At 41.9% G+C, this 14,376-nt stretch overlaps 3 protein-coding genes and 1 long non-coding RNA gene across 13 annotated transcripts in view; 2 read left to right on the plus strand and 2 right to left on the minus strand.

Annotated features, from left to right (window-relative positions):
• Window positions 1-14,376, minus strand: part of LOC113645130 (tripartite motif-containing protein 16-like) — a 664,889-nt gene that overhangs the window by 276,232 nt on the left and 374,281 nt on the right. The window lies entirely within an intron of this gene.
• On the minus strand, window positions 628-9,504 carry agxtb (alanine--glyoxylate and serine--pyruvate aminotransferase b). The gene is made up of 11 exons (XM_027150629.2): window positions 9,216-9,504; window positions 8,938-9,130; window positions 8,459-8,523; window positions 8,217-8,317; window positions 6,574-6,644; window positions 6,399-6,483; window positions 2,727-2,825; window positions 2,578-2,647; window positions 1,829-1,924; window positions 1,613-1,741; window positions 628-1,345 (listed from the first exon to the last, which is right to left on the minus strand). Exons 1-11 carry the CDS (start codon window positions 9,489-9,491, stop codon window positions 1,238-1,240), a joined length of 1,293 nt encoding a protein of 430 aa, XP_027006430.2. The 5' UTR covers window positions 9,492-9,504; the 3' UTR covers window positions 628-1,237.
• Window positions 7,558-9,361, plus strand: LOC125145863. Its single transcript, XR_007144326.1, has 2 exons — window positions 7,558-8,202; window positions 8,776-9,361. It is a non-coding gene; the product is annotated as an uncharacterized LOC125145863 (long non-coding RNA).
• kif1ab (kinesin family member 1Ab) overlaps window positions 13,868-14,376 on the plus strand; it is a 47,230-nt gene continuing 46,721 nt past the window's right edge. For 3 of the 10 annotated variants that reach the window (XM_047820338.1, XM_047820337.1, XM_047820346.1), the window contains exon 1: window positions 13,868-14,186. The gene's annotated coding sequence lies outside the window, so the exon portion shown is untranslated. The remainder of the gene's footprint in view (window positions 14,187-14,376) is intronic. The other 7 variants (XM_047820345.1, XM_047820340.1, XM_047820343.1 and 4 more) reach the window with 5 other exon arrangements.

Below are 14,376 nucleotides of genomic sequence, written 5' to 3' on the forward strand. Positions count from 1 at the left end.
CTGGATGAGAATGACTTCTTTTTTGTGGTCAATCAGCCAACAAATTCTAAGTTTAACAATTAAAGTTGCCAAATTAAAAGTAACAAATGAAAAACCCCCAAAAACAGCATGTCATGCTAAATCAATCAAGAAAAACAAGAACTCTCGCGACGTCCTTGCAAAAATAAAAACACCCACCTTGACCCGCGGACACGCGCCCGCACACGCGCCCCCACGCATCAACGCCTCAGGGCCTAGGTCTGTGAACCAATGTCTTTTTCATTCTACATAAGTTTGCAGTTGTTATTACAAATGTGCTCAGACTGACTAGGCCTGACAGCCCCGAATCTGGTTACTTTTACTAAGTTTATGATTACAATAAACATCTTTGGCCTACAACATCACCTACATATGTCTTATACAAGGCCTAATACTTTACTTTGCGTTTGTTTTGAATTTTGTTCCGTGTTTAGCCTTCTGAAGCATTTCTCAAAAATCGGAGACCCCACCTTTAAGTAATTATGCAAAGCAGGTGATTTTATCTCTAGCAAATTGACCTTGTACTCGTTAGAAAGTCAGGGCTTCTTAGTCTGAAATCACATCATAGATACTATTGTTGAGAAGGAAAGAAGACAATCTCTCACTATGTAGCTTAATCATACAAATTTTATTTTATGCTTCAGTATTTTGGCTTTTTGAAACATCTTATATCTGTTATAACACCGAGAATAAGCCTGCTACGAATAGCGGACAAAAAAGACGGCGTTTGTCTCCTCTAGCGCTCGGCTCGAGGACTAGAGGCATAAATCGGTTAGTTTGCGTTGCGAAAGCTTGCAGTAAGAACACAGTAATAAAACACTCAGCATTTGCAGATGTTCTTCTTCACCGGTGTCAGAGATAGTTATGAAAAACAAACAGCAAACGGATCATCGTACTTCTAAGTGAATACAAACTTAAGATTATAGCCCCGCCCACCAGACACGCCCAGGATGGGTGCCGAGTGTAGATTCGAGTGCTTGTATTGGTCATTTTGAATAATAAAAAAAAATTAGCAACAGAATAATAAAAGAGAAGAATGTTTTTAGTTTACTGTACATTTCCACATCATTGTAACAGGTATCTGAGAACGTTTACACACTGTCCCTGCTAGAGAACTCAATCACACCGGGACACTTTAGATCTAAAGTCTTCTGTGGCGTGGTTATTGTCTATACAATCACTCTGTAGCCCAGCGAAGTGTCTGATGCTGTTTCTGTCTTTAGGCCTTGTGTTTTTTGCAGTGTTTCAGGGTGTCGGACAGAGCTGCCAGAGCTTTATCAGCGTTAGTGGTGCTGCAGTTGTAGCCCATCAGCCCCACTCGCATCACCTAGAGGACAAGCAGATGTCAGGGGTTGGTGGGTTATAACACATGACTCTGGTTTAGTCTCCTATGAATAACTGTGTACACGCAATTATGTAACAAAAGGGCTGGAGCTTATGTTACCTTCCTAATTAGACTAATTAATAATTTAATGCTAGCTACTGTACTAGTTAGCTTGGTTAATCAACTAGAGCTAAAATTACGCTGCTGCACACAGGACCGCTGCGTTAGCTATTAGCGATGACTTAGTAGATCAGTAGTCGTTCTTCTCACCAATCCAATGGATGGCCCCAGGCCTCCTGTCATCTCCATCTGGTGGTGTTTCAGCATGTACATTAGAAGCTCCTTCCAGTCGTATCCTTCAGGGATGGCGATGGTGGTGACTGACGGCAGTCTCAAATCCTGAACACAAACAAACCGCGTGTTCAACGTGTTATAAAAAATGTGATGCTCGAGAAATAATGATCAAGTAATGAATGAAGGCCTCACCTTGTCCTTGATGAAGAGCTTAAGGCCGAGATCTTCTAACCCTTTCCACAGATACTCTGCAACCTCTCTGTGCTGCCTCCATGAGTTCTCCAGGCCCTGTTACAGAGAACAGAGCATCCTCAACGATAGTACTGCTGAATACTGAATTCTGACTGGTCAGGAGGATAAACAGAGGACACATTAGAAGCAGTCAGTGATTCAATATGACACTGTTTAAAGCTGTAAAGTGTTGACATGCCTCCTACACTGAGGCTGACAACCACCGAGAATGACACAGAAGCTGCACCTTCTTCACCGAAGTTGAAGCAGACATAGGCCACACCCCCTTTATATAAACTAAAAGTGAGGACACATCACCTTCACTGGTACTGAGGCCACACCTCCTAAACTGGCATAGCTAGGTGTAGAAGCCACACTTTCTCAGATTGACAAACACAGAGACCACACCTCCTTTGTTGGGCAGACCCACAGAAGCCACACCTCCTTTGTTGGGCAGACTCACATAAGCCACGCCTCCTGTATCGTGTTGACTCTTGGAAACCACGCCTCATGTATCGAGTAGACTCACAGAAGCCACTCCCCTTCACAAAAACTGACACAAATGGAAGCTTTAACTCCTTCACTCAAGAGACCACGCCTACCACTCTAGGACTTCTACACACTGAGGCCACACCTCCTTCACCATTACTAAGACAGACAGGACCCTCCCACTTCTCAACAGCTGGTGTGAGCCATGACCTCACACTGACCTTCTCTGTGAGGATGGCGAGACTCTCTCTTAGGGTGAAGAATCCGGACACGGGGCCGGTGTGATGATACCTGTAACAGAGGATCAGAGCTCACACACTGCCGCTGCAGCAGTCTGACCGTTACTATGACGATTACTGAACATACTCACGTGCGGGCAGGTTTCCCGTCGTTACCCCAGTAGTTGGACAGGTGAGTCATGTCCAGCAGGTAGGACACGGGCTTCGTCTTCCTGTTGAACATCTTCTGACTGCAGGAGATTATTAATGAATTATTACTCACGGTTAATGAGATTATTGATTCATCATCCATTTGTTATTAAAGCTGCTGCTTCTTCTGCACAGACATTACTGCACAGACATTACTACACAGACATTACATTACTACACAGACATTACTACACAGACATTACATTACTACACAGACATTACTGCACAGACATTACTGCACAGACATTACTACACAGACATTACATTACTACACAGACATTACTACACAGACATTACATTACTACACAGACATTATTACACAGACATTACTGCACAGACATTACTACACAGACATTACTACACAGACATTACATTACTACACAGACATTACTACACAGACATTACTACACAGACACTACATTACTGCACAGACATTACTACACAGACATTACTTCAGACATTACTTCAGACATTACTACACAGACATTACTACATAGACATTACTACACAGACATTACTACACAGACATTACATTACTACATAGACATTACTGCACAGCTACACAGACATTACTGCACAGACATTACTGCACAGACATTACTGCACAGACATTACTACACAGCTACACAGACATTACTGCACAGACATTACTACACAGACATTACTGCACCTGACATTACTGCACAGACATTACTGCACAGACATTACTACGCAGACATTACTAAACAGACATTACATTACTACATAGACATTACTGCACAGACATTACTGCACAGACATTACTGCGCAGACATTACTGCGCAGACATTACTACGCAGACATTACTACACAGACATTACATTACTACATAGACATTACTGCACAGACATTACTGCACAGACATTACTATGCAGACATTACTACACAGACATTACATTACTACATAGACATTACTGCACAGACATTACTGCACAGACATTACTATGCAGACATTACTACACAGACATTACATTACTACATAGACATTACTGCACAGACATTACTGCACAGACATTACTATGCAGACATTACTACACAGACATTACATTACTACATAGACATTACTGCACAGACATTACTGCACAGACATTACTACACAGACATTACTGCACAGACATTACTACGCAGACATTACTAAACAGACATTACATTACTACATAGACATTACTGCACAGACATTACTGCGCAGACATTACTGCGCAGACATTACTACGCAGACATTACTACACAGACATTACATTACTACATAGACATTACTGCACAGACATTACTGCACAGACATTACTATGCAGACATTACTACACAGACATTACATTACTACATAGACATTACTGCACAGACATTACTGCACAGACATTACTATGCAGACATTACTACACAGACATTACATTACTACATAGACATTACTGCACAGACATTACTACACAGCTACACAGACATTACTGCACCTGACATTACTACACAGACATTACTGCGCAGACATTACTGCACAAACATTACTACGCAGACATTACTACACAGACATTACATTACTACATAGACATTACTGCACAGACATTACTGCACAGACATTACTGCACAGACATTACTATGCAGACATTACTACACAGACATTACATTACTACATAGACATTACTGCACAGACATTACTACACAGCTACACAGACATTACTGCACCTGACATTACTGCACCTGACATTACTGCACCTGACATTACTGCACCGACATTACTGCACAGACATTACTGCACAGACATTACTGCACAGACATTACTGCGCAGACATTACTACGCAGACATTACTAAACAGACATTACATTACTGCACAGACATTACTGCACAGACATTACTACACAGACATTACTGCACAGACATTACTACGCAGACATTACTACGCAGACATTACTAAACAGACATTACATTACTGCACAGACATTACTGCACAGACATTACTACGCAGACATTACATTACTACATAGACATTACTACATAGACATTACTGCACAGACATTACTGCGCAGACATTACTGCGCAGACATTACTGCACAAACATTACTGCGCAGACATTACTACGCAGACATTACTACGCAGACATTACTACGCAGACATTACATTACTGCACAGACATTACTGCACAGACATTACTACACAGACATTACTGCACAGACATTACTAAACAGACATTACATTACTGCACAGACATTACTGCACAGACATTACTGCGCAGACATTACATTACTACATAGACATTACTACATAGACATTACTGCACAGACATTACTGCGCAGACATTACTGCGCAGACATTACTGCACAAACATTACTGCGCAGACATTACTACGCAGACATTACTACGCAGACATTACTACGCAGACATTACATTACTGCACAGACATTACTGCACAGACATTACTACGCAGACATTACTACGCAGACATTACTAAACAGACATTACATTACTGCACAGACATTACTGCACAGACATTACTACGCAGACATTACATTACTACATAGACATTACTACATAGACATTACTGCACAGACATTACTGCGCAGACATTACTGCGCAGACATTACTGCACAAACATTACTGCGCAGACATTACTACGCAGACATTACTACGCAGACATTACTACGCAGACATTACATTACTGCACAGACATTACTGCACAGACATTACTACACAGACATTACTGCACAGACATTACTAAACAGACATTACATTACTGCACAGACATTACTGCACAGACATTACTGCACAGACATTACTGCGCAGACATTACTGCACAGACATTACTACGCAGACATTACATTACTACATAGACATTACTGCACAGACATTACTACACAGACATTACTGCACAGACATTACTGCACAGACATTACTACGCAGACATTACTACCCAGACATTACATTACCACATGGACATTACTGCGCAGACATTACTGCACAGACATTACTATGCAGACATTACTACACAGACATTACATTACTACATAGACATTACTGCACAGACATTACTGCACAGACATTACTGCACAGCTACACAGACATTACTGCACAGACATTACTGCACAGACATTACTACACAGACATTACATTACTACATAGACATTACTGCACAGACATTACTGCACAGACATTACTACACAGCTACACAGACATTACTGCACAGACATTACTGCACAGACATTACTGCACAGACATTACTGCACAGACATTACTGCACAGCTACACAGACATTACTGCACAGACATTACTGCACAGACATTACTACACAGACATTACATTACTACATAGACATTACTGCACAGACATTACTACACAGCTACACAGACATTACTGCACAGACATTACTGCACAGACATTACTGCACAGACATTACTACACAGACATTACTGCACAGACATTACTGCACAGACATTACTACACAGACATTACTGCACAGACACACACGCACACACACACACACACTCACTCACTCACACACACTCACACACTCACACACTCTCTCTCTCTCACACACACACACACACACACACACACACACACACACACACACACACACACACACACACACACACACACACACACTCACCATGCTCTTTCGTTGAATGAAATGGGGGCTGTTCCTGGAGGAGCATTTAAGGCTTTCTGTGAGCCCGTGTACAGAATATCGATCTCTACATCACACGAGAGACTCATGACGTTACACACTGATGAGACTTGAAACACATGAATATTAAATATAAATAACATAAATCTCTGCTTACTCTGTTTATCCATGAAAAGAGGTGAAGCTCCCAGAGATGCCACTGAATCCACCAAGAGCAAGCAGTTGTACCTGAAACCACACACACACACACACACACACACACACACACACACACACACACACACACACACACACACACTGTTACTGATCTCCTGTTACCCCTCTTACACCACACAAACTTCACCATTACACTTGTTCATCTAATATAAAACATGCTGAACTTTTTATCCATTTTCAACTTCATGGATGTGTGAAAACGAGTCTGATCCTGTTCTGGTTTACGTTCTAGCAGCTACAAACAGCCTGACTGTTTGTATACAAACACACTCACACACACATACACACACACATACACACTCACACAAACGTACACACACACATACACGCTCACACAAACGTACACACACACACTCACACAAACGTACACACACACACTCACATAAACGTATACACACACACACACATACACACTCACACAAACGTACACACACTCACACAAACGTACACACACACTCACATAAACGTATACACACACACACACACACACACACACACATACACACTCACACACACATACACACACACATACACACTCACACAAACGTACACACACACATACACGCTCACACAAACGTACACACACACACTCACACAAACGTACACACACACACTCACATAAACGTATACACACACACACACATACACACTCACACAAACGTACACACACTCACACAAACGTACACACACACTCACATAAACGTATACACACACACACACACACACACACACATACACACTCACACACACATACACACACACATACACACTCACACAAACGTACACACACACATACACGCTCACACAAACGTACACACACACACTCACACAAACGTACACACACACACTCACATAAACGTATACACACACACACATACACACTCACACAAACGTATACACACTCACACAAACGTACACACACTCACACAAACGTACACACACACTCACATAAACGTATACACACACACACACACACATACACACTCACACACACACACACACACACACACACACACACACACACACACACACACACACACACACACACACACACACACACACACACACACACACACACACACACACACACACACACATCCATACAGGGTTCAGTCTTTAACGTGTGTGTGTTAAACCTGTCTCCTGACCTGCATTTCAGTTTCAGTGACACACTTCTGTCCACTCTGTTTAAAGCTTGTGTCTAACACACCTACTGCTCATTTCTCATCTCCATGATTTACCGCTCTACAGTTTCTCATGATTCCTCACAGTGGAAATCAAAAGCGGTTGGAATGATCATCTCAACCATCGGGAGGTTAAAGTGTCGATGTTACGGGACACGACGGGAGAGCGCAGTAGTCCGGGATTAATCGGTGACTAGATAAGTCGGGGTTAAACCCTGAGGTGTGCAGTCAGCTGGAGCAGTTTAACATCATGATAACGATCACGACGTGCTGGAGATGAGACGTGGTAGAAAAACAGAACTCTGTGTCCTTCACACTAGCTGTGGTCATGGTGATAGTGTAGTGTGTGTTAGTATTGGTGTGTGTGTATGTGTATGTGTGTGTGTGTGAGGGTCCTGACTTGTGGCAGATGTCTCCGATGCCGTCTACAGGGTGAACGAGACCAGCCGAGGATTCTCCGTGTGTGAGGAAGAACAGCACGGGTTTGTGTTTGGAAATCTCCTGTGATGTAACACGCAGTGAGAGAATGTGCGCACACACACACACACACACACACACACACACACACACACACACACACATGATCAAATACATATCTAACACCCGGACTTCACCTTTAACAAACAGACAGCTTGATTTTACCTTCTCGATTTCTTCATTGGTAAAATAACCTCCAGGGGCTTTAACCAGAGTGTGAACTTTAGCACCTGTTTACATGCAGAGATAAAAATCCTCCTTAATCATCACCGAGTCTCTCTGATTCGACTTCTTTTATTGTTATACTTTATTAGTCATTCTATTGAAGACATGAACACTGTGTATCACACGGCTGTGTAACAGAAACTGATGTGTGATGATTATTTTTGTAAGGAATATTATATTTAATTTCTACTTCAGCTGAGAAACTAAATAAATATATATAGGTTTGTACCTTTAATGTGTAGCTATTACATGGGAAGGTGTGTGTGTGTGTGTGTGTGTGTGTGTGTCTAAAGATACACACTAAAGGTTACATTCTAACTGTAATATCATATTGTGTTGTGTTTATTATAAAGTCACTAATCAGATATTGTGTCAGTGTGTGTCAGTGTGTGTAGTCATGGCCTGGTTTAAATTTGTACCCATTCTCTGTGCGATTTCAGCCACTCGTTCTCCCCACACGCCGTTAACAGACACCAGCACGCTCTCTCCCGGTTCTACCACGTTAAACACGGCGCACTCCATGGCCGTGTGACCCGAGCCGCTCATCGCCAGCGTCATGAGGTTGGTGGTCTGAAATGCGTAGCGGATCCCATCCTTGATGTCGTTCATAATCTTTAACGACAAAAAAAAATGAGTGTGGGTTAAAAACAACACTCACGAATCAACAAACTAACAAAGGATAAACGTGAGTTCTCACCTCGTACATTTCCGGGTGCATGTGACCGATGATGGGTCTCCCTCCGGCCGACAGCACGCGGGGCGACACGTTGGACGGTCCGGGTCCGAACAGGTAGCGGAACGGCACCTCGAGCGGACGCAGCATGCAGGCGGGAGGAGGCACGTGGAGTGAGGATGAGGATGAGGATGATGATGAGGATGCACGCACAAAAGGCACCGAGCAGCACTCCAGAGCTGCCACATGGTGCTGGGCGAGGACACGCACACCCCTGCGGAGTGAGCTCATCAGGAACATGGAGCTGATTTGACTTCACTGATCTCTCAGAGTGGAGTAAAAAGCTGAAGAGCAAATATTTAAAACCAAACAGGGTCTTTGACCTCTCAGTCATGCGTCACTGCTCATGTCCTTCCTCCAGCCCACAAACACCGACGGGGCTGGAACAAATAATCAGAAATGAGTCTCAAGTGAAAGCTAAGGTGTCACGATGAACACACAGCTGCTTGATCGTTTAAAATGACTAACTACATCATCTTACTTAGTTATCGCTAGCTGTTCTAGCGTCACACTGCGCGGTTACAAAGACTGGCAAAGTCATAACCAGCCCTGAATAAAGAAACTAGCCGTGTTTATTGCATCACAGCGTTGCGACAGTTTTAATGAGATATCTATCAGGTTTAGAATGATTACAGCTCTGGAAAAATGTTTAAAAACACAAAACTGCTCCTGTAACGTTACAGACACTGTAGCGTCGATCGCAGCGCTGTTCCTGTAGAGCTTTTAGCTAAAACACGCTTTAAAGCAGATCTGGGACCGGGTCACGTCTCCAAGATCACGTCAGATAGAGGTAACGTTGCAGAATTTGTACATTTGACTTTGGTCCTCTTCCTCATGTCAAATCGAGCCGAGTTTACGGAGGTTCAGGAGATTACGCACTCGCATTGATCTCTCGTGTCCCTCGACTTGTTTACTGACTCCAAAGAGGAGTCGACCTGCTCGGGGCTAACGGATTGGCTGGTGTGGACATGTGCACAAAAACACACACAAACACATCAGTGTTTTCATTCACACACAGCAGCAAGGTGCAGCAACGTCGATACTTCACTCAGACACGTCAATACGTAGCCGAAACGCTTGCGTCCGTGCCGCTGTTGATTCTGTTCTCTTTTCAGAAGTTCATATTAAAATCTGCTGGACTCACAAATATCATGTAATCTGAATAATTATGTGTGCAACCTTTAGTGTTTGGTGTCGTTAATCTTTTGTCTCGTTCTTCTCTAGAACATGAACTTCAGCCCTGTCCACTCCAGTCAATAATTAGTGGAGCCTGTAAATAAGTCCGAGCCTTCTGTTTGTCCGTGTGTGGCCTTTGCACCATGAAGGAGCTCAACTCTCACTTTAACACTTTTTTGAGGAAGTCGTCTTGATTTCAGGAGATCTTCTATTCACCAACAGGTCTGATTAAGTCGATACAAATCGGCCAATCACAGAACTCGATTACATGACATCACCACTTCACACACCACTGAACACATGACTCTTAACCCTTTATTAAAAAAAACCCCAAATCTTTATATTTTTATATGTTAAATAAGGTTCAGGGGGGCATGGTGGCTTAGTGGTTAGCACGTTCGCCTCACACCTTGGGGGTCCGATTCCCACCTCCGCCTTGTGTGTGCGGAGTTTGCATGTTCTCCCCGTGCCTCGGGGGTTTCCTCCGGGTGCTCCGGTTTCCTCCCCCGGTCCAAAGACATGCACGGTAGGTTGATTGGCATCTCTGGAAAATTGTCCGTAGTGTGTGTGTGTGTGTGTGTAAATGAGAGTGTGTGTGTGCCCTGTGATGGGTTGGCACTCCGTCCAGGGTGTATCCTGCCTCGATGCCCGATGACGCCTGAGATAGGCACAGGCTCCCCGTGACCCGAGGTAGTTCGGATAAGCGGTAGAAGATGAATGAATGAATGAATGAAAATAAGGTTTTATATTAAAACACAAATGCAGCCGTTCTTCACTGGTTCATTACATCGTGTTACAAAAGTCATGTAAACTTCTCTGCCCTGAAGCTGTCAGAAAATTGACCTAAAAAGTTACCACTTTACCTCTAACACTGGAGACTCCTTCCATAAATAAACATTTCCTCACAGAAAGCTTCCTCTCGCTAAAGAACACACACGTTATTAAACAGTTTATTATCAGGGAAGCGTCCACATGTCCCTGTACTAACTCTGCTTCTCCTTTATTCTCTTGTCTTTTTTCTTCATATCACATTAATGAATATGTATATTAGACATATTAGACTATGACATCATCTCCAGACACCTGGTGAGTTTTGACCCCTCATTAGTTTTATCATTAGCATAACTTTCCCCCCTGAAGATGAAGGTCTAGATGTCTAGACCTTCATGACTTCACTATATGTCACCTTTAACTACACTTACACTTCATTTGTAAATATTAAACACAATAACACAAATGTCATGATATAAAGATTCAGCACTGAGCTTTCACAATGTTCATTCTAGCTCTGTTCATTCTAGGTCTGTTAGCCTCCCAGCTCCAGTACACAACCTTAAATACCAAACGTGTTTTATCTGATCGACTTTATTGAGTTTAATGAAATGATTTGAGGATAAATTGTTTTTATTTCTCAATAATCCAGTTTCTCGTTTGTGAAGTTTTTTTGTAAGTACCGCAGTTGGACCACCAGATGACGCTGTTGCTCACAATTACCACCACCACAGTTACCTCCACCGTGTCTCTATCTATCTATCTATCTATCTATCTATCTATCTATCTATCTATCTATCTATCTATCTATCTGTCTGTCTGTCTGTCTGTCTGTCTGTCTGTCTGTCTGTCTGTCTGTCTGTCTATCATAAAGACAGAGATGATATTATTATTATTATTATTATTATTATTATTATTATTATTATTATAAACTCAATAGAAAATTATGTATTTTATGCCACTGAATTGAATTTGATTGCTATGAGGTTTTTTTTTTATTAAAGATTTGTAAATTTTCCATATCAAATAAAATCCTTTAAGTAAAGCCCCTCAGATAAATTTACTTCCTTCATGAATTACTTTTACTAAATACAGTGAATAATCTCTCAGAATCTCAGCTGTGATTCTTCTGCTAGCTCATGAGGAGATGGAGGAGATGTTAAGGTGAGATGTTAAGGTTTAGATGTTAAGGTGAGATGTTAAGGTTTAGATGTTAAGGTTTAGATGTTAAGGTGAGATGTTAAGGTTTAGATGTTAAGGTGAGATGTTAAGGTTTAGATGTTAAGGTGAGATGTTAAGGTGAGATGTTAAGGTTTAGATGTTAAGGTTTAGATGTTAAGGTGAGATGTTAAGGTGAGATGTTAAGGTTTAGATGTTAAGGTTTAGATGTTAAGGTGAAATGTTCAGGTGAGATGTTAAGGTTTAGATGTTAAGGTGAGGTGTTAAGGTTTAGATGTTAAGGTTTAGATGTTAAGGTGAGATGTTAAGGTGAGATGTTAAGGTGAGATGTTAAGGTTTAGATGTTAAGGTGAGATGTTAAGGTGAGATGTTAAGGTTTAGATGTTCAGGTGAGATGTTAAGGTTTAGATGTTAAGGTTTAGATGTTAAGGTGAGATGTTAAGGTTTAGATGTTAATGTTAAGGTGAAATGTTCAGGTAAGATGTTAAGGTGAGATGTTAAGGTTTAGATGTTAAGGTTTAGATGTTAAGGTGAAATGTTCAGGTGAGATGTTAAGGTTTAGATGTTAAGGTTTAGATGTTAAGGTTTAGATGTGAAGGTTTAGATGTGAAGGTGAGATGTTAAGGTTTAGATGTTAAGGTTTAGATGTGAAGGTGAGATGTTAAGGTGAGATGTTAAGGTGAGATGTTAAGGTTTAGATGTGAAGGTTTAGATGTGAAGGTTTAGATGTTAAGGTTTAGATGTTAAGGTGAAATGTTCAGGTGAGATGTTAAGGTTTAGATGTTAAGGTGAGGTGTTAAGGTTTAGATGTTAAGGTTTAGATGTTAAGGTGAGATGTTAAGGTGAGATGTTAAGGTGAGATGTTAAGGTTTAGATGTTCAGGTGAGATGTTAAGGTTTAGATGTTAAGGTTTAGATGTTAAGGTGAGATGTTAAGGTTTAGATGTTAATGTTAAGGTGAAATGTTCAGGTAAGATGTTAAGGTTTAGATGTTAAGGTTTAGATGTTAAGGTTTAGATGTTAAGGTGAAATGTTCAGGTGAGATGTTAAGGTTTAGATGTTAAGGTTTAGATGTTAAGGTTTAGATGTGAAGGTTTAGATGTGAAGGTGAGATGTTAAGGTGAGATGTTAAGGTGAGATGTTAAGGTGAGATGTTAAGGTTTAGATGTTAAGGTTTAGATGTTCAGGTGATTGTGATCAGGCTCTGAATAACAGTCGTGTCGCTGCTGCTGCACAGCTGGAGGTGGCGGCTTTCTTACAAAGGCTGTATTGAGAAGAGGACGTGCAGTGCATGCTGGGATATCAGGCTGTACCTTACACACACACACACACACACACACACACACACACACACACACACACACACACACACACACACACAGCTAATGCAGGCCAAGCTGTGAAATTGCAGCTGATTTCACCATCACCATACTGCCTTTCTCCATGCAAGCTCACACACGCTGATGATGTCATCACTGCATCCTCAGCATCCTCAGCTCCATCATCACAGCCATTTTGTGCTTCTGCTCTCTCCACCCTCTCCTCCCTCCTCCCTCCCTTCTTCCTCCTGAGCCCACCCCGTTTCCTAACGCACCACTGAGTACCAGGACCTTGCAGACACACACACACACACACACAGTGACGCTGTGGCTGGAGGCTGATGTGCTGATCCAGGGAGAGGCTGAGACCCTGCACACATACACACGCACACACAGAGTGAGAAAAACAAGGCAGACGAGGACGACAGGCTCAATGGAATAACATCCAACGCCAGAAGGCTCCCCGGGACTTTCACCATTACGGAGATTGGGTAATGTGAGCAGCTTTGTGTTCAACATTGACAGATTTGTTGGTGGTTATTTTTGGTACGTCAGTCTCCGAAGCTGTACAGGGTGTTGTTCTGCTCCGTTCTGCCTTCTCTTAGGCCTCGAATGTCTGAAAAAAGGAAAAACAATTTTTAATTATATATATATTTAAAAAAAATAATATACGCTGCTGTA

The sequence above is a fragment of the Tachysurus fulvidraco genome, chromosome 11 (assembly GCF_022655615.1).
Source record: "Tachysurus fulvidraco isolate hzauxx_2018 chromosome 11, HZAU_PFXX_2.0, whole genome shotgun sequence".
Classification (NCBI taxonomy): domain Eukaryota; kingdom Metazoa; phylum Chordata; class Actinopteri; order Siluriformes; family Bagridae; genus Tachysurus; species Tachysurus fulvidraco.

Coding starts and splice junctions, on each gene's coding strand:
- agxtb (XM_027150629.2), bottom strand. CDS start 9,491: ATGTTCCTGATGAGCTCACTCCGCAGGGGTGTGCGTGTCCTCGCCCAG. Junction 9,131..9,215: donor TGCACCCGGAAATGTACGAG/GTGAGAACTCAC, acceptor TTGTCGTTAAAG/ATTATGAACGACATCAAGGA. Junction 2,648..2,726: donor GACGGGAAACCTGCCCGCAC/GTGAGTATGTTC, acceptor CCTCTGTTACAG/GTATCATCACACCGGCCCCG.